General features: G+C 37.2%; 1 protein-coding gene across 36 annotated transcripts in view; it reads left to right on the top strand.

Moving 5' to 3' along the window:
• The window catches only part of ESRRG (estrogen related receptor gamma), a 379,094-nt gene that overhangs the window by 248,389 nt on the left and 106,891 nt on the right, over positions 1–23,814 (top strand). For all 36 annotated transcript variants that reach the window (XM_051782962.1, XM_051782947.1, XM_051782968.1 and 33 more), the window contains 2 exons: positions 3,226–3,641; positions 15,579–15,695. In XM_051782962.1, coding sequence (XP_051638922.1) covers positions 3,239–3,641; positions 15,579–15,695 — 520 coding nt within the window. In that variant the 5' untranslated portion in view covers positions 3,226–3,238. The remainder of the gene's footprint in view (positions 1–3,225; positions 3,642–15,578; positions 15,696–23,814) is intronic.

Here is a 23,814-nt window from a genome sequence, read left to right as displayed (position 1 = left end):
GGTGTTCTTTTGAAATAAAGTCTTATTCACTACATTCCTCTTAGAGTTAATGTGAATTTTAGTGCCTCTAATTTTAGATTGAAGTGAGGTCTAGAATAAAACCCACCGGCTGACAATTGAATTTATAGATAGTTGTGAATATTTCAGGCTTGAATAATAGAGCTGTAGAATTTCAGACACAGAGAGGAAGAGAGAATTAAGCTCCAACTGTAGTTTTAGACTATAATGCAATGGTGTCTAGGAATTCTTCAGTCTAACGAGCTAAGTAGTAATTAGGAGGGAACTGAGGGAGGGATTTTACAGAGATCTAGCTTAGGCATTATTCCAAATGTTCAGCATGATAATTTGATGGTGGCCACACCTGCCATCCGTATTAGATGGTTCTTGAATTACTTTTGTTCAGTAAGGAAGGAGTGAAAGCCGTAGGTGTCTGTTGCCCACCCACAGCCAGTACCCAGCCTTGTCTCTGTTTTCACCTTCCGGGGACTGAGAAAGTTTTTGTTCTCAGAGTCAGGTGCTGTTGTTTTCACTTTTCCTTGGAATGGTTAATGTTTTAACTGCATTTGTGCTTTGCCAACGTGCACCAAATCCAGTCTGCACTGTTAAAGCTGGAGCCAAAAGCAGCTCTGTCTTGGTTAGTACCAGAAACTGCTACTTCAGAAGCATCAGCAGACTGGCTTTAGCATAGGCAGTGCTGGTGATCAGATTTTAATGCTTGGAGAACTGAGATTGTATTTTGGTTCTGACTGCTCGGAGTGGGAGATATCCACTTTTGTACTGGCTAAAACAACGTGCCTTTGACCAGCTAATTAGTTGCAAATGTGTTTTTCTGGAAGGGGAAGGGTGACATTCGAGCTCATTATTGCACAAATTAGATAAAAAAACCAGCAGTGGGATCTTCCACAAGAACGTGCCGGTTATGACAGACTGTAGGCAGTGACTCCTAGTGCTGTATTTTGAGACTTTATGTGTGAAGTCTCAGCAGAAGGGAGGGGAAAAGAGAACCAAGTACCTGTTTAGTCAATAAAAGCATCTTAGTGTTAATGTGTAGAAAAATAACATAAAAAATTAGTAAAATGTGAAAGTTAATTGATAATTTTAATCGTAGCTGTATAAAATTCAGTGCCAAAGAAAGAGGAGAGACAGAGAGACACCGTGTTTTAGTACCCTAATAACTCCTAACTCCAGTCTAAGATCGTAATGTATGTGAGAGCGGTCCAGTAATTATAAGGTAATAAGTGGAGTGGTGGTGTAAGTGCTCTAAATTAAAAGGAATTCGCAGAGCTGCTGTATGTCAGTGCCGACCCCCTTTCTTTCAAACGTTGACTTGAGAAAAGTGCTTAGCCCAGAGTGCAAGTAGAAAGACAAGAGAGAGCTATCTATTAATTACAGCACTCATTAACAGTGACGGCTACAAGGCAGCAGATGCAGAAGAAAAGGCACACGCTACTGCAGGCTGGCAAGGGGATTTCCCCCCCTCCAGTTCTTGAGGAAAGGACAACACAAGCAGGTGGTCCAATGTAATAAGATATTTTCACGGCTTTAACCTTCCCATTTCCTTGGTTTATTTGCTGACACCAGAGAGCTTGCTCCTTCCACCTCCCCAAATAAGCACTGATTTTAAGTTTAGAGGTTGACATTTCTGTACATCAATCTGGCTGTTTTCCAAATTCACACATTGTTTGTTTTCAATAGAATTTTACAGTACAAATGATAATTTAGAGGTCTTGACTAGGATCCATGGGCACTGATTTTAGGGTGAATCTCATCCTAAGCAGATATCTTTAATGAAGGCTTTGATCTCATTTACCCTCATTGGAAAGGAAGCCAGCTCTCTGGATTTATATCTGTCTTCCACTGATGAATTTGATTCCAAATATTGAAGTAGAAATATATTTAAATTTTTTATTTTTAAACACAAAGAGGTGGAAAAGTGAAGACAAGATCTCAAAAATTAACTTAGAAAGTTAAAGTCAGTCTAATTGTCTGGACTGATATGTTTGCTTTGAAAACATGAATCCATAGCTCCATGTGGGTGGCCTTATGGGATAATTGCTTTTTTGCAGTTAATGTTTCTAGAGAAATGCTCATAACTGTCATCTGTACTTTGGCAGCTTCTGAGAGTGCTGTCAGGAAAATGCTGGATAGGCTATTTGCTACTGGGGTTTCATAATCACAGCTGTAGAAAATGGAGATAATATCTGATTCTGAGCTTTCTAATTATTATTTTTGTCCTTTGTTCAACCTAACTTAAGGTGTGTTTAAAAATAATAAAGTACTTGGGTTTGGAAATAGACAAAGATTTCTCCCCTTATTCCCCCTGCAGAAAGCGTTTTGTTGGATCAGATGTTGTATGGTTTTATTTCAGTGAGAACTGAGAAGACAGAATCTCACCTTCTGAAAGACAAAATTTTGTGTAGAATTTCCTCTAATATATTTTTTTAATCCAAAAATGGAACACATAAAATGTCAGATCCTATAGAGCTGCAGATATATGGGGTAGTGGCATAGTTATTACTGGTTAGTCTGAGGATAATGGCTAGAAAGTAATTGCAGCCAGAGCTGATGAATCATTTCACTTAGATTTTGTGAAAATGGAGTCCAGCCTTAATTATTTGTTAGAGTTCCTCGTTGATGTGCTACTCCGTTACGAGATACAGCTATTTAGCTGTATCTATAATAAAGCAATATTAATAAAGGAAAAAGAAGATTGCAAGAGACTTGCTCTTCAATTCTGGGATCAGATCAATAGATGATGGATACGTGTTTTAGTCAAGTGCCTTGACAAATATTAATTACAGAGCAGAACATCTATGTGATCAAACTTGGAAGTATTTGTTTCTGATAATGATGGAATTTACAGAAAGAAAGTATAGATTGAAAAATGAAGACATTTAATAGCCAAGTCATCTTAATAGGATTTTTAAGATTTTTTGACTTGCTGGATGACAAGTTCAGAATTTAGAGTTGATGTGAAGTTGACATGTAGCCTAGAGGGCAGGTGGAGGGGACAACAGATGGATTTGGTCTCTTTAAAGTTTTTGTTTACTGCCTGTCTGGAGCTTTGACAAAGCTCTGTCATGCCCTTATGCTGATTACCTTCATGTAGAACAAGAAGTATTGACTAATGAATGAATGATGTGCAGTCCCTAACCCTTCCAGAGCAGCCTTAAAGAGCACTGTCTTTAATACACAGATTCTTCTTTCTCTCTCTCCCCACTACAGGCTTCTCTGCAGAATGTCAAGCAAAGATCGACACATTGATTCTAGCTGTTCGTCGTACATCAAGACGGAACCGTCGAGCCCTGCCTCTCTGACGGACAGCATCAACCACCACAGCCCCGGTGGCTCCTCCGACGCCAGCGGGAGCTACAGTTCCACCATGAATGGACATCAGAACGGGCTGGACTCACCTCCCCTCTACCCTTCGGCCACGGGGCTTGGGGGCAACGGGCCGGTCAGGAAACGGTATGATGACTGCTCCAGTACCATCGCTGAAGATTCACAGACCAAGTGTGAATATATGCTGAACTCGATGCCCAAAAGACTGTGTTTGGTGTGTGGTGACATTGCGTCGGGGTACCACTATGGAGTGGCTTCCTGCGAAGCCTGCAAGGCTTTCTTCAAGAGGACAATTCAAGGTGGGTTATTCTTTAAACTTTCTCTCTTTTGCTCAAAATGAAAAAGTACAGTCTCAGACTGAATCCTGTTAGGTCTTCAGACTGTACCTTTTCATTCTTCATACTGTGTGGTCCTACAGATACTGGTCATGAAAAAGCCCCCTTGGGCTTCTTCAGGAGTTCTGTCTGTCATGTTAAGACCCCTACCATGTTTATTTTGATTCTGAAAAATAGAAAATCACTGGAGCTATGCAGTACACGTTCAGATTTGTTTTTGTTTGAGTTTCTCATGGATTCCCATAAATGCTTGTTGTGAAGGAAGAAGAATGCTTGCTGAAGGTTGTTATGTACTCCTCTTGAACACACCTGGTGGCACACAGGGATCATGCTTGTGTTTTGCTCCTAGTTACACCACTACCGTACTTAAATTGTTACAGAAATCCAGTTTATTTTTGTTAAAGCACCGGTGCATTTTAAATTGGTACAAATGCTTTGTGCATATCAGTGTATTAATGACTGGTCTTTCACCCATTATATACAGTGGCCTTCAGCACATTTAACAAATAACTGTAAGATCACGTTCTAAGGAGAGTACGTTGGCAGCTTTTGGTCTCTGCTCGGTACTTTGTACTAATCTGTTCTTGATACCTGTTACAAATATGCCACATATTTTGGCATAAATTAGTATGAATGGGATAATTTGCATGACCGCTTCTACTAGCTTCAGAACCTATGGAGACAAAATAACCTTCTACTTTGATTTAGATATCATCCTTTCAAGTAAAATTGAAGGTGCTTTATTTAAAGAACATGAGGCCAAGCTTGGCCTGTACAGGAAAGTAGTGTCACATTAAATTAAATTCAGACTTCAGAGACTAAAATTAGGTTGCTAAGTCCAAATTTAAGCTCCTCAATAAAACCAGCTTGATTTTCATACATGTCAAGCACCTGGAATTCTCAGGAAAAGACAGTGCGATCTATTGACACACTTTTCTTTTTAAAAATGAACATAAAGTGAGATTTAGTTTATAATTTCACATAAACCAAAATTTCAAATATTTGGCCAAGATTTTTTAAATACAGTACTTCCATATTTAGTGTAAAATTAATAAGGAAAAATAATGAATGTTATTTTAATTTATCCAGTGCTGAGGCAATGGCCATCTTGTTCTTCTTTCATCCATTTTACTGGTGGAGGGATTTGTGCTTTCTACTAGCGTGAAGTACCCATTTTACCACCGCCATGTAACCACTAAAAAAAAACATTAGGCTTTAGTTGTTCTGATGGAGCAGAATGTTATACTGTTTGCAAGCAGTAAACAAAGATGCCTGTGAAGGTTGATAGTGGTGGCCTGGGTTCATATGTAAAATGATCACACATGTAGAAACAGTGTGCTCATTTCAAATGTCTGTTTTGGAAAAAGTAAAAAAAAAAAAATGAGGTAGGTGATTTCACTTGACCTTCAAGAACATTTTCAGAAAAGCTCAAAAAAATGTTTCCACTGAAGCAATTTGTATTTTGTGGTTGCTAAACTTCAAGCACCGATTTCAACCCAGCAACTCTGTTTTTATATATGGTATTTAATTGCTGTGTAATAGCTGTCCTACAGGACCGAATTGATGCATGATTATTTTAGTCGTATTGTGAGTATGAAAAAAAATGCCACAGAAACGTTAACTGATTGAAGTGTTGACTTCTGGCAGCAATTTTACACCACACCACAGACAGCAAGTTTCTGGGCACGGAAGCACAAGACAGGGACGTCATTCTCCAGATTAGCAACCTGGACTTGGCCATGCAGCTCAAGTTAGAACTGGCAGCTGTGCAAAACGTCTCAGTACAGTTAGAGCAGTAGCTGCATCAGCAGGTGACAGTGCTGTGAAGACAAAAAAATAATGCAGTAAGGCAAAACCAGGCATCGAATGGAAAAGCAGTAATGAAGAAACTAAGAATAGGAAGTATGTTACCATCATAATGTCATGGCAGCATCTTCACTTATGATGCTGACTAACCTGGCACAACTGCTGAGAATTTTCAGATGCCATCCAAAATAATGGAAGCTACTTATTTTGGTGAATCAAACCATGAATTGTGGTAAGTGACAAAAAGTATTTAAGAAAAAGGTGCTTCTTCATGTTTTGAATGGGCAAATTCTACCTTTAGACTTGCTGAAGAGTAATTCTGAGGGTTTTTTGATCTAATTGATAAAATTTAGTCCCAGTGTTCTGGAGGTTGTTCTTCCCTGTACCCCATTTCACTTCCTCATTCATATCACTTTCTTTCTCTGCTTGTTTTTAAGTTGATTGCTGCATAACTGCAAATAAGAAAACAGGAAAACAGAAAAAAACAAATACAAAATAGAAAACCAGACTACCTGAAGAGTAAAATACTGTAACAACATATGTAAAGATAATATATCTCGGCTCAAAAAATTGCTTACTTTAAATGCTAATAACGTAACTGTGATGGGCACTTAATTATAGATGCAATGAAAAAGAACTTCTGACTTCCTAAACCTTGCTTGTTGATCATTCATCAGTTTACTAAGTTAGCTCAGACTTGTTGATCCTAAGTGCTGCTCCCGTTGACGTCATGGGCACACCTGCTCTGACTTCAGTGGGAGGAAGGCTGAGCTGATAAAGTGAGATTGTGAAGCACATCTTGTGTTCACGAAAGGCCCAGTGTCCTTTCCACTGAGTCAATGGGAGTCTTTCCATTCTTTCCATTTCAAAGGAGTCTCTTGAAATATCAGTAGGTGAAGGCCACAGGCAGCTGCTCAGGGAACCAGCACAGTATCTGTACACCACCAGCATCTTTTACATGAGGCAGAAGTGAAGTGTATCACAGGATACCTGGTAGCCTCTACACAAGGCAAGTATCACTCTAATGTAGACTATACGCCTGTTTTTAAGGGTAATGGAGATTATCATTCCCCTTCAGATTCAGCAGTTTACTCTAAAAAACATCCCTTCCTGGATTATGATTTATCCTCTTCTTCTTCCTGCCACTTGGATTCCCTGCTAATTTTGTTAAAAATTAAGAAATTAAATTAACTATTTTGAATTAGAAGGAGTAATTCTGTCTTTTTTGAACATAGATATTTTTAACATAGCACAGAAATACATTTGGATTTGTGGCAAAGAGTGCATAATTATGATAAAAATCAATAATATTATAAAAAATTAGAAACAAGAAACTGCCTGGCTAAAAAAAACCAAAGATAAACAGAACAAAACCCACCAAAAAAGAGCTTAATATACAAAATCAGTGTCTTCTTAGGTCACGGTAGAATCCAGTGATGTTCTACCCCATTTGTGACATGGTAGGGATGGGAGAACTGGATGTTCTCTCTGCTCAGGCTAATACTCACTGAGCTGCAGCTCTCAGTTTGCTTCTGGGATAATTTACATGGTGGCTGATTGCAAATGTCTCACAGAAATACACACACAGCCAAATCTCCCCAAAATTGGCTTAACATCAGGAATAGCAGAAAATAGCAACATCTAAAAATAGTTACAGGTCCATTGATTTTTAGGGTCTCTTCACAGTTTTTGCTGTGCACTGTATTATCTTGAAAACTCCAACCTTTCATTAAAAGAAGAGAGGAAAAAAAGAATTTTCTGTTGTCAGCTGGGTGCCAAGTCTTGTGTTCAGCACAGAGGTCTTGTACTTACTAGATATTTTGTAGTGAATGTTTAGTGTAAATATATTTCTCATAATTTTTATTTGCTCAGTTATCATAAAGGCTAGTAAGTACACATTTTGCATTAATAATATGTAATTACTCAGTGCCTGTAACTTAAACATTTCAGCAAGTGGATTGAAATGATATTCTTGCTTTCAGTAGAAGGATGATAGGACTTACAGATTCAAAGACAGTTTATTATGCTGTTTTATTTTAGCATTTTTCTCTCTAAAATAGTGACCCACATCTAGAAAGCTTTCTTCCTTCCTCTTTCCAAATCATCAGGACTGTTGTCTTTGGACTCTTTAAACTAGCATGAAGAGACAGTGTGTAAAGCCTATGTATTGATGTGTTGCCTTCTTCATAAGGCTTGTCACAAAAGTCTCATATTATTTCCTTGTATAGTGTTTGAATTTCCCTCACAAAAGCTCAAATATTTTGCAATCAGTAGTCCTTTGGAGTCTGTTTGCTTTTTTTTCATATGTTTATTTTTTAAGGAAAAACTGTTGGATGAACAGTATTGAGGCAGCAATCTTCTTTTTATACCCAGGGTGATTAAAGCAATAGGTCATAAGAAGCACTGTAATCATATCTTTACCATTTCATTTAAGAACTTCATCCCTGAGAGTTGCTGCCTGTCCATGCCTCCTAACACAAACAAGAAATATTCTATCCTTGAGATACTGTTGTCTTTTTGGCTATTATGTGAACTAGACCAAGCGTGCTTTCTCATTTTTTGCTACTCAGCTAAGAGCCTTCAGCTCTACAGTTCTGCAGTGATGTCACTGTTGTCTTCAAAGCCTGCCCAAAGTGCTTTGTACGTTTTTCACCTTTTTGGTTACTCAGAGTTGTTTTTAATCCCTCTAGTGTTCAGGTCTGTCAACCCTCTTTAGAGTGTTGACCCATTGCTGAGCCAATTTGATCTGTAAATGTACGAACACTATTTCTTTTTTTTTTTTAAATCAGGAAGTTTTAATTAGGAAAGTTAGAACTAGCTATGTACATTCAGATAAGGCAACATAAAGTTTGAGTCGAAGTTGCACATGACCAAAGTGGCTTCCAAAGGGTGTTTTGCATCTCTGAAAGCTGACTTCTCTACTACATTTTTGTTGAGGAAATGAAAGCAAATTAAGCAAGATTTTATGGCTTTTCAGCATCTTTGCTGGTAGCTAAGATTATTGTTGTTTTATAGAGGGTAGGGTGGAGGCTTACATCTTGGTGCACTAGCCTATGGACCTTGGCTCTGGTGTAAAGATGGCAGCCCTCCAGGGAACCTAACACTAAATGTCACCTGAATCCATCATTACCTGATTAAATCATTCACCTTCCTTACATAAGTGAAAGTCTGTGCATCAGCATTTCTTTCAAAGAATATTTTAAGCAAGCAGTGATAGATATCTTCCCTTTTCCTCTGATTTCTCTGTGCCTGTGGGCCAACCAAACTAGCAAGTGAGTATTTTTAATTCCTTCCAACACATCTTTTAATCCTGTCATAATGTCATTGCATAGCTACAGCAGCCAAGCAAGATGAGACAATAAAATATAAACACGCTGAAATCTGAGAACTAGAGAGAAGTTTAAAGATTGTTCTGTCCTTTTTTGTTATCTCTGCTTTCCTTACAACCTTGAAAATTGTACGAAGCATTGAGATTTTCTGGGAATAAGAACAAGCATCCTGATTAGTGCATGACTATTTTGAACCCATCAGAAATACTGAGAAAGAGATGTGATTTACAAGTACTGCTGGTATTACAGTAGCACGTATCAATGCCATTATAGTTAGGCGTGGATCTCTATATGTTATAAACATCTCTGAAAGCCTGCAGCCCACTTACAAAGCCCTAGTTTGAAACTAGAGGCAGGTGAAGTCTCAGCTAGCAAGTGATTTATTTTAATGTTTCTATAACTTTTTTAATGACCTTTTTTTACTGCTGTGAAAGTCATTTGGTTTACAGCTTTACAGACCAAGATGTTCTGTGTGCTCATAAACAAACAATGACAATCTTCCATGCTGCCTTGATAGAATTTATCAAAATTGATCCAGATAAAATACAAGTAGGGACCAAATGTATATGGTTCAGACTTTCTGACTTGAACAGCTCTTCAGTGTCACCCAGGTGGCAGGGGATCAATTCCATCAGTGTCTTTAAAGTGTTGATTCTCTCTTAAGGTGACCTAAATGCCTTTTGTTTCTACTGAAAATAAAGAAGTTGACTCCAGTTGGAATCAAAGTTAGTTAGGCCCTTATATGTTCAGCATGCCCTAATACCAGCCCGTTACTGAAAATTATAGTGGGGTTTTTTTATGATACTTGAAACTCTTACCTAAAGTTAGAGACTGATGCAAAAATGTCCTGCAGTCAGACCAACCGGCATCACCTTTACAATTTTTCTTTAAATCACCATATTGCTTTGTATGAATAAAAGAAAATAAAAAAAATATTTTACAAGTTCTAAGTATATTATAGTTCAGTAACACAGTATACCGATTTCTTCAAAGCAACTCAACATAGTGATTTAACTTAAAATGTACTTTTCAGCTGGCCGTGTCCCTCTGACAAATACTGTATTGTGCTGTAGAGTTATTTAAAAACTAGATGCTCCTCCCAAGTTTTTTATTGTAACAGAAAAGGCAACATAAGCAACAGAGATTAAGCATAATCCTCCATACATGGTCCTGTCATCTTAAAAAATAGTTAGGAGAAAAAAGACATTTAGGAACCAAATTTTTAAATGTTCTGTAACTCTTTGTGTACGGTATTGTTTCTGAAGTCATCTGGGTGAAAAATTGTGAATACAGTCAACTTTAAGCTTAATCATCTGTAATTCATAGACCTATCTACAGTATCAATTGAACCGATCTGAGGATTTGTCAGCAAAAACTAGATTCAGTTAGGTTCAAATCCAACCTCATTCCAACCTGACCCCATTTCTGAAACCTTATCAATAAATGAGTACTTTTACATGTGAAAATATTTACTCATACTTAAATTCAGCTGAGTTTTGTCGGCAAAGTAGGGAGCAGAGTCTGGAAGAACTGAAACTGTAACCTGAGAAAAAATACTTTTACTTTCCTCAGTTCAGCTTCACTAAGACCTATAAACATCAAATAGATTTTTAAGTCCGTCTGGGACTTTTTCTCTATCCTTTTTTTCATAAGTTAGCATGGTGCTCTTTATTTCCAAGAGCACCTTCTTCACAGTTTCTCAGGAACTATTCTTTTCTGTTCTGGATGGATTAAGTATCAAGGTGTGACCTAACATACTGTAATTCACTCTCTGTTGGCTTAGATTCTCTTGTGTCTCTCTTTCTAAGACTTCTCTTTTATTAAATCCCGGAAGACCCATGGCTGTAATCCTGGCTACTTTTCATTTTCAGAGTTTTCATGTATATAAGCCCGCAGACAAGCAGATGTGTTTCTTTGGGTCTGTCACCCAGAAAAAGAGAGCATGAAGGTGGTAGCTGGGGTAAACCTCACTGTGGAAGGACTTAAATCCAGTGATGCAGTAGTCTCTATGAAGATTAATGAGAACACTTGTTTTTTAAATACAGGTTTTTGGAAAAAAGGTATTAAGTTACAGGAGGTCAAAGAGAAAGTTTGGGAGGAAAACGGAACATTATTAAATAGAAATAAAGAGACATTACAATGAGGTTTTGTGAGCTGATTATAGCATGAAATTATTACATTGAAGGATTGTTGCTTGGTTTGGTTTCTTCCTCCTTTTTGTTTTCTTCTGAACCTACATTCCCATGCAGTAAAAGTTTCAATACTGATATCTTCGGTGTTCCTCCTCCTTTTTTAAGTTGGTCATGGCTACTCTTTCCAAACACATTTTCACCTTGTATCTCAGTCTTCCTCATATCTTCTACTTGTCCAAAGATTTTCTGAGCATATTGCAATAGCTTTTAGCAATCCTTTTACATCTTTAGTGTTATAATGTTGAATATTGCAGTATGAAAAGGAAAATAAAGTTTCTGCTAAGACTTGCTGTCTGTGGCTTTTTTTGTCAGTGTTGCTGGAAGAGAGACCCCTGTTTCAGCCTGTCCCACAGATGGCAGCCTGTTTCTAGAACCAGCTTCTCATTCTTGGTATCTATGAGGTTTTAAAGTTGTAACCGTTGATGACAATAACTTAAGCCAAGGCGTGAGGCCTGTGCTTTCAGTGACTTCTTCATCATGGTTCTCTCTTCTCTTCTTTTGTTACCTTTAGTGTCCCTGTCAGTTCTGGGCAAGAAATGGCCAAAATGGTTTTGAGAATCTTGGCTAAATCCAGTCAGTTGCCTGTCTTGTTAAGCCATAGAATTAAGTCCCTGGACCATTAAAATTGTACTGCGTCTCCACATCTCATTCCGGTAACATCCAAACCTCATCTGTGGGGTAAAAAAAGTGGTACCTTGGCCCACTTATCCCTGAGCTGTTTGTAAAGATGTGACAGTCTGAAGCATCTAAAACCAGAGAGCTGGTTATACAGCATAAGTTTTAGCAGTTCTCCTGCTCTCTCAGGATCAAACGGTGTTATGTTTTTAGTGAGTCAGTTGCTTTTGATTGGCACAGTGTTAGAAGTATTTTCTCATCTTTTGGCTGAGATAATAAAATTTAAAAAATGAGTAGAAAAAGGAACTAATTTTAAATAAGCATTCCTCAGTGCATGAGGAGAGAAAAGGGACTCAGGCTGGCATAAATCCTATTGTATTATTCTAGCACAGGGCAGTGTTTTTGGGGAGTGAAAATTTGACATATAGTTTTATTTTCAAACGTCATACTAATTTACATTACTCAGCCCTTTAACTGCCAAACTGTAAAAGTCCGTTATGCTACTGAAAGGAATATACAAATTATCCCCTGGCACTTCAGGCAGGAGTTTTACATATACACTGTTATTCTATCAGCCAGCTAGCTGCACGATTCTATTAAGGAGTAAGTGAGAAAATTATATTGCCAGCAAACTAATTGTACAAAGGAGTCTGAAATAAGTAATCAGAGCCCAGTTCTTTCTGAAAACCAGCCAGGAGATATTATGAATTGCTCAATCGTTGTTGTCAGCCCAGTTTAAAGACCCAGAGCTGCCATGTTGATTTTGTTCACTGTATAACACAGCTACCTCTCCAGCTGCTGACAAGACTGGGCAAACTTTTTCTAGCTGCTCAGTTTCAGCCTCTAGCATCCTGAAGTAAGCAAGTAAATGGTAGAGCTTCCTTCTGGATCTTCATTATTGAAATAAAATGCAGATCTGAGTATCTTGGATGGATATAGTGTACCTATGAAATTCATGTATAGAAGTAAATGAGAAATTATGAGAGCTCTAATGACCTGAAATGTGAGGTAAATTCAGTTTTTTGCCAAAAATATATCCACTCATACTAAGAGTGGTAGGTAAAACACATTTTGAGTATGATATATATCTAGATGCATATCCACTGCATTTATATGTGAAGTGGTGAAGAAATGTTAGTTCCTTGACCTCTTGCTGTGGTCTAGCCATATTCTAAAATGCTGAAACACTTTAGGGGAACCAGCTATGGCCATTGGTGAGATGTGGATCTTTACTGCCGCTACTATAACTCTACTGATGAGATAATTGGAGAAATTCTTTGCAACATCTTCAAAGTTTATTTTCCAACATCAAAAAAGAAGATTGAACATCTGCTGTAAAATACAATTCATTAAAACAAAGCAGCCTAAATTGAAAGGAGATTCCCCTTCTAAGCTAAAGTACTGGAATTTTAAGTGACTAGAATAATAGCTCCTTTTAGCATTCTTTAGGTAGCAAGAATTTACAGGAAAAATAATTTACATTGTGCATAATGTGCTGCATGCTAGACTGTTGCACTGTTTGTGCAAATGTGAAATGTCAGGGTACGGATTAGAAGTGTCTGCTTAAGCATATGAGCAATGTTTTTCTCATTCTGAATGCTACTTTTTGTTGTCAACATCTGTACCTTTGTGCCTTTTTACAAGGGCTCCTGCTACATGGGAGTGCTCCGCCTGCCTTGGTACAGGGCGTTAGTGCTTGAAGTTCTGTGTTGTAATCTCGATCTTGCTTTTCATCAAGATCATTTCTGACCTTGTGTAAAGATATCTTTGATCTTCCACAAAGAATTTCTGATTCCCTGTTTTTTTTTTTTTTTTTTTTTTTAAGGAGAGATGGTAATACATGTATTACTATAATATGATGAAGTTAATTAGATACAATTTGTGAAAGGCTTTGAAGGTCTTCCTGTGTAGTGGTTGTGCCTTACTAAGAATACTTCACTGGAGTGAGAGGATAATGTGAATCTTTTTTTAAGTTTACCCCTAAGTTTTTTAAGTTTCTATGTATTATTCCTAAAGTGTTATTTTCAAACTTTCCTAATGTGGACCAGAAAGTTTTGCCGGAACTGTTAAGCTGAATTCCCTAGCCACTGTATCCTTTAGTTTCTTGAATGCTTTCTTCATAGGAGCTAAGGAAGGGGAAGAGGACTAAACTGGTTTGAGTTTTGTCAACAAGATCTATTAGCATTCAGACATACCAAGATCTGTTTTACTCACCAACATTGCTAATCCACTCATGCAGCAATGTCCAGGAGGAAGAAAGCCTACAAAGGCCTGAAAAGGTTCTGCCAAGTATGCTGGCTGTGTGGCAGAATACACATTGCATCATGCAGAACTCCTTTATCATAAATACTTAACCAATTTTCAATAGATGTAAGTGGTTTAAGTATTACTTCCTGTTGAATTAGCAGTTGCTGAGCATTTGAGTCTTTGTGCAATCCTGCAATCCACTAATGTGATATTTAATGAGGAGACATCAGTCTGGAGAAAGGTAGTCAATATAAATCAGTGTTTACAAAGTGTGATTAACTCTGAAATATTTCATCAATGCTGTGGTCCCAGGCAGACTCTATGCTAATTATTAGAACCGGCACATGTTTCAGGGGACTTTGATGGACCCTGAGTGCAGCAAACATGGAGCAGCAAAATTGCAATTATGCTCGGACTGTCTCTGATGACAATTTATGCATTTGGTGTGATGACCTCTTGCTTCCCAAGAGGGCAATAAACAGAATGCATTTTCATTAAGATACTAATGCACTTAATCACAGGGGGAAAGGGTTAGAAACTAAAGAAATACCTTTAAAGCAAGATGTGACAGCCTGATGGGGAAGATACTTTATTGAGAAGTCAGTTTCCTGGTGAAACTTCTGACTGCTGCAAGGTCTGTCATACTGAATGTAGTCATGGGCAATAGGATGCATGACTGGGCAGATGAGTAAGCTGAACTAAGCTGTTTTGTGAAAAGTGCAGTGGTACTCGGGCAAAAGAGAACAGATGTTCTCCCATTTGGACTTATATACTCAAAGATGTGAGTTAAAAAAAACATAAAGGAAATTAGTCATATATATTTTACTAATTCATTTACAGGCTTTTATTTTCTTATTTTTGGGGTGAAGTATGTACTAAGCAGTAACCACAAGGGAAAAAAAATGAAGAGACTGTTTTGCCCAGGAGGGCTCACATTTAAGGATCTAGCTTGTTTTAGGCCTTAAGGAGAGGCAGGAGAGGGAGACACAGAGGCAAGCATCTCTTCCAGTTTTTGTTATTCTGACAGCTTGGCAAGAATGATCCTATTCCTGATGCTTCTCAGTACAAAAACTTGGTCTAAAGTATAGAGGGAAGGGGCAATGTCCTGGAGGAGAGATGTGACCTGGTAGCTGTAGAAATGCTAGATGTGGTGGTAGCAATGCTGGCGAGCCCTGCCTTATACACTGTGCCTGCTGCAGAGGAAGTAGTAGGGTGAAACTCTGTAGTACCTGTTAGAGTTGATTGTGCAGTAAAGCATGGCAGTCCTCTTTATGTATTCTAAGCAAAGAAAGGCTAATAAAGTTGGCAAAAAAGGAAAATGAAGAGTGTTCAGACTAGGAGCTAAGCACGTGACTTGGTACAGAAAATAAATGACGAAATTTCTTCCTTCTACCATGAGGAATAACCTATGTGAAGGATTTTGCTAGGGACCATGTATGGAGTCAGACACAGACCCACATTAATTGAGGTTTTGTGTATATTTCTTTCATATAGATATGTCTAGATTATTAAAAAAAAAAAAAGGAAAAAAATCTCATCTTTTAACTCAGCTGTTCATTTTTACTTGCAAGGTGTTTCCTTTCTGAAGCACTGTTTGCTCTTGATATATTCCAAAATGAAACACAACAGCAATTTTACGAGTGCTTAGTATGTCCATTGTGCTGGTTAGCCAGTGCCTCTGAACACTTCTTTTCCTGTACTTTCTGTTGCAGGTAACATAGAATACAGCTGCCCAGCAACGAATGAATGTGAAATCACAAAGCGCAGACGCAAGTCCTGCCAAGCCTGCCGCTTCATGAAGTGTCTAAAAGTTGGCATGCTGAAAGAAGGTAAGACTGACCAAGTCAATGTGTATCTCTCTGCAAACGTATGCAACAACTGTAGGGCAATCAGGAAAGAAGAGAGACTGGTGAGTGTTCTAATCAGTTGTTGTGAAGGCAATTTTCATGTATACTTGCTCTTTTTGATAGTCTGCTTCTCAGCTATCGAATCATGCTTTATCCACATAGAGTTCATCACCTCCAGAGTATTGCTAATCTTATGTAGTACAGCAAAATGTACCTCAGCAGACAATCTCCTTCAATAGGTAACTAATAGAATAATCATGAGAATTCTCGAAGATTTCTTTCCTCCATTCCTTATCCACTGTTAGTCTGCCCCAGTTCTGGCAGAAAACCAAAACACACACTGTGCCTTCTTTTCCCTGATTTTACTCAGTCTTCACTATATCAGGACAAATGAAAAGGTTACTTCTCAATTAAACAAGTATAAATATTGAGTATCTGTACTGAAGTTACTGTAACTACACTGGAGCAAATAATGGCATGCAGAAGAGGAGAATCCATCCCCCTCTCTCTTTTTCCTTAATGCATGTGAGAACCCCTATCCCTCACTGTAAGTATGAACTGAATGTTTTAATTCATCATTTACATTTTGAAGATATTGAATAACAGGTAAACATAAAATATTTTCAAGAAACGATGCTGTCTCACCTGGGACCTGATTCCTGTGTGTTACTGAAAGAGGCAATTCCTTAAATCTTAGTTACCTGTTATGCACTTCTATTGCTGTTAATGTATATGCAAAAATACATTTTTATGTGCATGTATTGTATATGCTGTTACTGTAGAGCACTGTAACCACCAAGAAAGATGTCATGGACTTCTGAACTAGATAAACATTTGAAATAAAATCAATGTAATGTTCTCTAAATATTAATATCCAATGGAGAGTACTTTGTGTTAAGCAACAACTTTAAAAATAGTTCTATGCAATTTTGCTTTGTCAGTGCTTAAAACTCAGCTTTGATAGCTGGCTGATTTTTGCAAATAATTTGATGGTAATTTAGAACAGGTTTAAGTATACAGCTATCAGGGTAAAATCCAAGAACAACATAGACCAGTGGAGAGATGATGAGCAAATTAGGTCTATCACGCACCTACAGACATATTCTTATTGGATTATACTTACTAAGAATAAACCTTGTTCTGTGCAACTGCTTTGGCAGATGCTATGATCCTGTGAGCCAAATCCTGCTGTCCTTAGTCTTACTTGAGCAAAACTCCTGTCAGATTCAATGGAGATTTTGCCTCAGTAAGAACTGCAGGATTTGACCCTCTCTTCCAGTGGTGATGGGAGAGTTCTTACTTGCCAAAATACTCGTATAACTGACCACTAGGAGCAGTTACTTAAAAGTGAAATTAGGATGCTTAGATAAACTGTAGGAAGAAAGAGATGACTGGGTATGGCACCTTTTGAAAGGGACTGTGCTTCTTAACATCTTTTTTTAGTAAGTTAAGACCCCATATCACTAATAACCTAATATACAGATATATTGGGCAACTTGTTTGGAAACGGAACAGTGCTATCAAGAGTACATGCAGGTAAATTGATATAGTCCTTTTCTTTTAAATTTTGAGGGCACCACTGCAAATCCATTAACATATATATTGAAAAGTCTAGGCTGTGTGCAGCTTCTGGGACTGCATGAGGAAGTTAAGTGTCTCTTCTACAAATGAGTAATTATCTCAGTTACCAAAATTGTGCACACATTTACTGTGTTTCTGCATACAATTTTGTTAGCTGAGATAATTTAGTTAGACAATTCAGATGTATGTTGTGAGTCAGATTTTTTCTTATGAATGTTCTTTGTCCGTGGATTCAAATTAATCCCACAAGTTTTATTAATCAGAATTTCATAAATTTTCTGCTATTAAAGTACATATCTTTTTCTGAATGTTCTACAATGACAAAATGACTAGTTGCTTTGAAAAGAAGGTTTCTTTGTTAGCCTCACTCTTGGGCACATCTTAGTTCTTCCATGCATGTTATGTGAGGTTTTTCTGTCAAAACACAGTAAGATTTCTACTTATTTTTAATTACTGAGCCTTTTAATTTAGGGGAGAATCAGTTTAGCTTTTCAGGTGTTGCTTGTCTACCACCTAATAGGACAACCTACAAGAACCTATAAGGGCATTTTATTTTCTTTCCCCCTTTAGTGGCCACTTTTACTTTTGAAACCATACATTTGTAGGACTGTACTTGTAACAAAGAGGGGTTTTTTCTAGTGTTCTTGTTGGAAGGTAGTTTTGGAGATGAGTGTTGTTGTTTTTACCTATGGGAAAGTCTGGGGATGACTTTTTGGCTGTCCTTTAGGTACAGTATGAAGAAAGATGATATACTGGCTTCTTTCATATGTAAAGTGGTATAAATTTATTGATTAACATGGACTTAAAATAAGCTGAAATAATTCTTGCTGTATCTTAAAAATTTCTTTATGTACAGACAAGGATTTCAGTCCCATGCAGCATGTCAGAGATCATGCTGCAGTAAATCTATTCAAATGTAAACCTGTTCAATTCAATTACCAGTTTATAATAAAATTTGCTGCTGCAGCCTCCACGTTTGTCACAGCAGTCTCTACATGCTGATGGCACAGCATGCCTGGAAATTGACAGCCTAAATCTATTTACAAAAAAAATTTAGTTGCAGACCTGAAATAAAATCAAGTTTAAGCAGCTTTGAGAGGAGCATCACATTCCTTACAAGAACTGCACATCTGCCAGGGTGTATCTTCTCCAGAAATCTTACACTGTTTGTGGGGAGTTTTCTTCTAGAAATTTACCTTAACAAACATTTTTTTAAGTATAATCCGAAGTGAAACAATTATCACAGTTCTACCTGTCACATTTTGGAGGACTTTATTACATTGTCATTTTGTGAATTGTATAAATGATAGAAAATCACAGAAATTTTATGATTTCTATCATAAAAATGATAGAAATCACAGTGCCTGGAAAAAGATTCTGAATTTTAGTTTAGCTTCTGGGGCAAGGTCCAGAAACCACTTACAGCAAATGTATAGGGTGGCATCCCTTATGACATCTGCATGTTAATCATTTATTATGGCAAGATAATGGTCTTTTTATGAAATGTCCATGTTTCTGCAAGAGACGTAGTGTTACAATTTTGGGGCTGTACTTTGGTGTCAAATTCTGGGAGGGAATTGGATTTCTGGTCAAATGTAATACAGAGTGGAGTGGGTATTTTCGGTACATATTCTCAAGAATGTTGATAGGCCAGAGCCAGCAACGCCTAGATCAAGATTCCTGACAATTTATAATTGTCAGGAATGGACCAGCAGCCAGAGAAGGAATGGTAAAGTAATGCCATATTGGGCTAAGCTGGAGTGGGATTGAGGTCCTGACTCCTGTCTGCATCTCCTGTTGACTGTCACAAGAAAGTTAGTACAGACTGATCCAGATGAACGTGTCCTTTTGGTTTAGCCCATGGATTGTTACTTGAAAACGTGTCTGGGTGTATGGATGTTAATTTTGAGTATGTGTCATTCTTTATGCTGAAGCATTCAGCAGATGCTGATTAGCTTTTGAACATATGACAAATATGAGGGTGTCAAATTTTCATTTACTTTTCTAGGTAATGATTATTAGCAGCAGAATACATTTCACTCAAAGAAGAAATTTAACATTTTTCTATTTTTAATTTTGCGTGTCAGTATAATGAAAAGTTGGATTTTCAAGTATTACAGTTGGTTCTCCCAAAATACAATTTCTTTGACTGGACTTATGTTTTGATGGATTCTCTCAGATTCATGAGAACTGATGAAACAACATTAAAGATTCTTGTATAGTCCAGGGAGAAACTTTTTAAATGTATCCCTAGAGATTTCTTGAAATAATATTGCAATTGCTAAAAGAGTGCAGGGAGACAAATACAAGAATTCACCCTTTTTAAAAATGAACATTTTTAAGACATTTCATAGTTTTCAATTCTGTTAGTTTATACTCAGTATTTTAAGTTTGGCCTTTCAAACTCTTTAGAAGCTGCTGATTAGTTTGCTTCAGGTGGTAGAATTAAATCTGTGTTCATGAGCAAGATTGGGTGTTTTAGCTATTTCTCTTTTTATACAGCTAGTTGGATTGAGAAAAAGGGGTTGATGCTCTTCCTTTCTAAGAAGGAAATTGGGATGTAAAACTGTGCAAGATGATATGGGAAATCATGGGTAGTTATCTGCCTTTTTACCTTTCTATTGCTAGTTGATCTGGTTAAATTCTACGTTTAATCTTCAGTTAATACTATATGCCTTTTAATACTATCTGTGGGGCTATTTACTATCATGTGTTTGTAGTAGAAGATATTATTCCAAGTTTATTATATGACAGATCTTGCTCAGAAGAGCTGCCCATGTGAAATTCCAAAATAAAATTACTTTTTGTTTCAGACATAGCATTTATATAACTATTCTTCAAGAGGTTGTTCCATATGTTTCAGTTTTCCACAGAGGCAAAGCCATAGCCTCGATTTTATCTGTCCCTGTAGTGTAGGAAGGTTAAATATTGCAGTTCACTAACTCAACTTTTAGACTATCTGAAATATTGTGTCCTGCTTTACTTCTCACAGTTCTGTGCAAAGCTAGTTCATACTTCTTACGGAACTGTTGACACCAAAACATCTCCCATGTATCTCTCATTTCTGATATCTGGATGTTTTCAGAATTTTTTACAGATTGTGTGCAGTGGCTGATCTGTGTTGCTTGTTATTTCAGAAATTCTACTTCATAAGTGGGTGATACATGGAAACAAATCTAAGTTAATATGAAAAGTAAACCATAATAAAATGGCAGAAAATTTGGGTTGCTTCGTGTAAGTATGGTTGTATTTTTCTTATGAATGGACGGCCTTTAAAAGTTATCATCAGTCACTTTGTACCCAGTTAGAATAGGCAGAGTAACAGAATTTCAGCTTAATTAGCCCAACAATTACAAATGAGAGGCCAGATCCTCACCAAGAATTAATGGAGGCTCTTGGAGTTAGATTAGATTGGTGTTCGTTTGGCAGGTGTAGCAATCTATGCTACAGGGCAATCAGCAATATACCTTTTTGTGTCTGTGAATCTTTACCATTGCTCATATGTTAACCATCATTCAGGCTCTAGGAATGAATAGAAACTGTCTGAGCTCATCATCTGGCAGTGCTGAGGTCAGTGTAACCCTTCCCATCACAGCAGTGCAGTTAGCATGTTGTACTTGCACTTCTTGCTGAGTAGCCTTTAACACTTCTCATTCATTGGTTTGCTTTGGTTTTTTTTTTAAAAAGCTTTTATACAGTCCCTCAAAGTGACCTCAGCATCCCTGGGGCAGTGCTAAGGCAGTAGTTACAATTTGCCTTGTAAAGAAATTCTGTACTTTTAAGTTTTTTCCTTCAGCGGTGAGCTGAATAAAAGCAATTACAGGCAGTTTTAAAAATGGTTGAATGTTTTAGATGGTCATGTAATGAACCAGAAGATTATCACACATTAGTTAAAACTTTTTCTTAACATGCTAAAATTGGGGTTCTCTAAAATATTTTTGCTTCCCACTTTGAGAGATTTTATAATTCAAATATAAGAATACATTTTTAAAAAGAGGTGTCTGTATTTTAAAGCACAAATTACAGAGTTTATGATACAAAGATTACCATATGAACATCTTTGACTTGTGTTAAGCAGCAGATCGGATTAAATTATCATATTGATCCTTTCTGTTTTTGACAATCTATGAAAATGAATCCTATGCAGCAAGGAGAACAGGCAGCTTGAGTTTACTCTTACGTAAAGAGATGCGTGATATGAAGAGAAGCAGATTAATGGATTCTCTCTCAAAATAATAAATAAAACTAAGCAATCTTCTTTATGACGAAAAATGTGTTATCACCTATGTTTTGAGGATAGTGAAAAAGCCTACTTAATGGGATTCCTTCTAACAACATCTCTTTTGAAAAGACTTTTGCATAAGACATTGCCAAGGTAAATTTCTCTCACAAGTCTAATACCATTACTCTGCCAAGAAGAAAGCAGAAATTATTGTGGAAGAAGTTTTAGTTTCTGCTGCCTTCAGAAATTAGAACAAAGGAAAGGAGAAAGCATTAATGGTATTCGAAGAAAATATTTCTGTACAGGATGACAGTTAGTAGAGCAGCATTGACCTCAGTGATATTTCTTATGCTCTCTATTGTAATATTACACTTAAGGAGCTCCTCCATTAATGCAGGATATTAAACAAAACTCCTGTGTTATAACATTTAGAGATAACACAGTGTGTCTTCTGTTGAAATCTCTTCCTAATATCAACTCTCTTCTATGTTTCAGTGTATTATGAGGGAGTTCAGTTTCTAGCACAGGTATTTTTTGCAAGTGTTTCTTTTCTCTTCCCTTCTTCCCCCTTTCTTCCCCCTTTCTTCCCCTCCTTTTCCCCCTTTTCTTCCTCCTTTTCATTTCTCCCTTTCCTTCTGTTTCCTCCTTCCCCCTTTTTCTTTCCCCTTTCCCCTTTGCACTCCCTTTCTTTCTTTCTTTCTGTCTTTCTTTCTGTCTTTCTGTCTTTCTTGTGCTTGGTTTAATATATACTGGGATCTGGTAATTCTCCTTGGAAACAATGGAAACTAATCTCTAAATGTTGTTGGTGTTCATAAGTAGGCCTCCTTCCTCCTAACCAAAATGTGACCTGATAGCCCAGTTCACACATTAGAACTGACAGCCCAATTTGTCTGCCCTAAAACACAGCTCATGACTATCCACTCTCTGTAACTGATGAGTAAGGACAAACTATTCAACTGCAGGTTAGTGTTTATAGTGAGCTCAAGCAACTAGCATTTCTATGCACCCATTAGAATAATACTCAAGAAAAAAACAAATATTGGAGATGTGGATGTTCTTTCAGAGTTCAGAAATCACATGAAAGCACCTACAGCTCAGACCAAGTGTTGGCCTCCTTAGAAGTTTTCATGGTGCTAGTGTTGCAGTATTGTGCCACTCTGGTTTATGTTCTGTCTCTTAGTAATTTTGGGGAATAAAACAGAGAAGTCCCAGCAATTCACTGGATTTAGTCTTAAAACAAAATTTCTCTCTTTCTAGATACTATTTTGTTTGACAGTTGTACCTTTATACAAGTACTCCATCCACTTTCATAAAATAAGATGTATGAAGTAAATGTAGAGAAAGCAGTATCATTTATATATCTGAGTTTGAGAGCTTTCTACATTTCTTGGCTTTACACAGATCTGTAAATGTGGAGTTTTTTATGTTAGCATTTGCAAATCTGAGGTCAAAACTGTTTGCTGGCTTACTTGTCTGCAGCTTGAGTCTGCTCCCAGAGTCATCGCTGGTGAGAATCCTGGTGACAGCACTTGTTTGCAGGGTCAGGCAAGCAAAGAATGCTTTTGGTCTATAGTTACTTTCTATTTTAGTTATTTAAAATAGTCTGAAAGATTTTGAATGGGATTAAATTTTACAGTATTTTTCTTAGTGCACATACCTATTACTTCCTCAGAACTGGAAGGAGTAGGTTCTGCAGATTCATGAGTCTACTTAAATTGAAATACTATTAAAAATTAATCACTTTGTACTAATATTTTCTCATCATAATCTGAGGTGGTTAACCGAATGTCCTCATTTGTCATATTTCTTCTTTTGATCCTAAAATAAGGGAGCAGTATTTTCCTAATTTTCTAGCAATTATTCAATTTTTTAAAAAAGATGATCATTGAATTTAGCCTCGTGAATATTTGCTTATGCACTGAAAGTACAGTGACAGCAATATAAGTGGTAGGGGTAGGCAGAGACAAGTCTGAAGGATGTGGGACTGTGTACCATACAGCACCTTTTCCCATGAGCTCCCAGACAAATAGCTGCCTTTCATTCCTGGTCTCTACCACCCATAAACACATACATCAATGTGGCACTGCCATTTATCGCAGAACACTTAAATTCTTATACATGGGTCCTGCCCTATATTAAATAGGAGTCATTTTGTAAAGAGTATCATTAATGTTGTTTGTATTCTTCACTTTTCTCTGTTTCTGCTGTGCAGATGTTTGCACATCCCCTGCTTGAGTGGAAGTCGCATCTCAGGCAGAAGGTGCGTTTAATGGTGATGCATATGTGTATCTCTGAGGT

Source organism: Manacus candei, unplaced genomic scaffold, assembly GCF_025592945.1.
Source record: "Manacus candei isolate 608988 ecotype Guabito, Panama unplaced genomic scaffold, ASM2559294v1 h1tg000017l, whole genome shotgun sequence".
NCBI classification, from domain to species: Eukaryota; Metazoa; Chordata; class Aves; order Passeriformes; family Pipridae; genus Manacus; species Manacus candei.
This window is presented reverse-complemented; position numbering and strand designations above follow the sequence as displayed.